General features: G+C 59.4%; 1 protein-coding gene across 1 annotated transcript; it reads left to right on the forward strand.

Moving 5' to 3' along the window:
* Window positions 1-389: 389 nt before the first annotated feature.
* On the forward strand, window positions 390-1960 carry VDBG_01750 (EFR3; the record flags this gene model as incomplete). Its single annotated transcript, XM_003007516.1, has 2 exons — window positions 390-604; window positions 694-1960. The coding sequence occupies 2 exons, from the start codon at window positions 390-392 to the stop codon at window positions 1958-1960; spliced, it is 1482 nt and encodes a 493-aa protein (XP_003007562.1).
* Window positions 1961-2313: the final 353 nt, after the last annotated feature.

The following is a 2313-nucleotide window of genomic DNA, read 5'->3' on the forward strand; positions in this document are numbered from 1 at the left end:
ACAGGGCAGCAGCGTTCAAGGGTCTGTCTTGGCTGATTCCGCCGCCGTGGTCTCCCTACTTTGGGTACCTACCTAAGGTACCTAGGTAGGTACCTTGGCCAACGGGCCCACGTCAGTACCCTGGCTTCGCCCTGATTATTATTACCGTACCTCGACACTACTTTCTGACGACACCTTTGTCCGAACCCTGCCTCCGTTGCTCGCCCACCTCAACCACCCGTCGAGGGTCAAGTCAGGCATCGACACCACACGCCCTCTTCGCCATCTACTCGCTTGCTTTCTGTCAAGCTACGACTGACTCTGTCGACCATACCAACGTCTACGACGCGCAATTGCACGACGACCCGCCGCCCCTCGACCCAGGCCCCGAGCCCTCCGGCGACGACGCCATGAACGCCATTGCGCAAAAGTGTCGGCCGAAACACCAGGTCCTCGTGCTCAAATGCTACCCACGCACCACAAAAGGCGCTGTCGATGTCAAGCCCAATTCCAGCGAGCTCAGCTACCTGCTCTTTTATGCCACCTCGCGCCGGTCCAAGATCCAAAAGATCGGGAGCTTCCTCGAGAAGAAGACGGCCAGTGACGTCTGGCGACTGCGCATCGGGTACGGCACATGCCCCTTTCCCGGCAACCCTGAACAACTGCATCGACTCATCTTGCACAGAGAGCAACATGCTAACCTCTGACGCGTAGCAATGTACAGGTAACCCTGCAGATCCTCGCGGCGCTCATCGAAAAGTCGCCCAAGGACCTCCCCCTGTTCGCCAGCAATGTCCTCAAGATTTTCGACCTTATCCTGGGGTCCAAGGACATCACCATGGCCAAGTCATCCATCCCCACCTTTGAGGCCTTCTGCGAGAATCACGACGTCTCCTCTTCCTTTGCCGACCAGGGCTACCTAGCTCAGTACGAGTCTGTGGTCCGCTCCTACGCGACCCTCGCCTCGACCCGCCAGACACCAGGCAAGGGCACACCGAGCCAGGCCGTCGTCATGAAATGGAGGACTGTCGGGCTCGAGGCCATCAGGAGTGTATGTTCCTCGGACCCGCTGTCCTCCGTCGCCGGACGGCAGCTTGCCGCCATTGTGCCCATCATTCTCGAGAACCTCTGGCACAACGACGACACGTTCCTCGATGTGCTGCTGTCGCGCGTGCAGTCGGAAGAGAAGTCGGACGCCGACAAGCCCATGCGCCGTAGAACGAGCGTCACCACTGTCAAGACGAGCGACACGGCCGGCGACACGAACCACATAGCTCTCGTCGGCACCGCCCTCGACGTCGACAAGCTCGCCGAGGAGGACATTGGTGTTCTGGCCCTCCAGTGTCTCAAGCAGATTTACATCGTTCCAAACCAGCCGCAGATCCACAGCGCAACGTCGTCTTTGCTCAAATTCGTCCTCGACAGGGTCGCCCAGAACGAGACGGTCATCGATGCTGGAGAAAAGCCTGGCAGCGAGCGTGGTTGGGCCATCCAGATTCTGGCGACGGTGGCACGCTGGGCCCCTGTCCAGGATCGATACATCATCCTGGTCACGACGATGGACCACATCTCGCGGTTGCCCCTGACAGAGGAGAACCTGCAGCAGCACATTGTGCTGGCCATCATGGTCAGCTCTCTACTGCAATCCGACATCAACCTCATCGGCCTCAGTGTCATGGATGTCTTGATCGGCTTCATCCGCCACATGAAGAGGCTCATGCATCTGCCGGGACCCAGCGGGCTCCCCAGGACGGACAGCGAGAGGGAAGAGCAGCCACAGGCGGGGGGCGACACGACAGAGCAGCGCATGCAGCTCCTGGACCGCATTCAACAGTGCATTGGTGGTCTCGCGACGCACGTATACTACGCCGATCAGATTTCCGACATGATCTCGGCCATCCTTCTCCGCCTACGACCCTCACGTTCGACAAGTACCAATTCGTCACCCCCCGGTGAGAAGGCAGACCTTTACAGGGAATGACGACGCTGCGAGCAGTCACACGCAACTCGAGTCATTCTTGTCACTTTGGCATCGGCAAGACAGCCGCGCTCAAGGCTATCAAGAGCATACTCCCTCGTGGCGAACCCCCAGACCAAGATGACCAGCAACTTCAACCTCTCCCGAACCCGTGTTCCCGATCCACGTATGGGAGGGCACGCAATGGCTATTGCGCGATCTCGACCGGTCATGTCTCGCAAGCCTACGTTGATGTCTTGGTACTTGGCTAGAGCGCGAACAACACCTGAGCGACTCTCAAGGCCAGAGACGAGAGCTTGCGGCTCCGCAACCGGTCTGCTCTGAGGAGCGGCCGCGAGCTGCAACCTGGGGGACGG

This window comes from Verticillium alfalfae, genomic scaffold (genome assembly GCF_000150825.1).
Source record: "Verticillium alfalfae VaMs.102 supercont1.2 genomic scaffold, whole genome shotgun sequence".
NCBI lineage: Eukaryota > Fungi > Ascomycota > Sordariomycetes > Glomerellales > Plectosphaerellaceae > Verticillium > Verticillium alfalfae.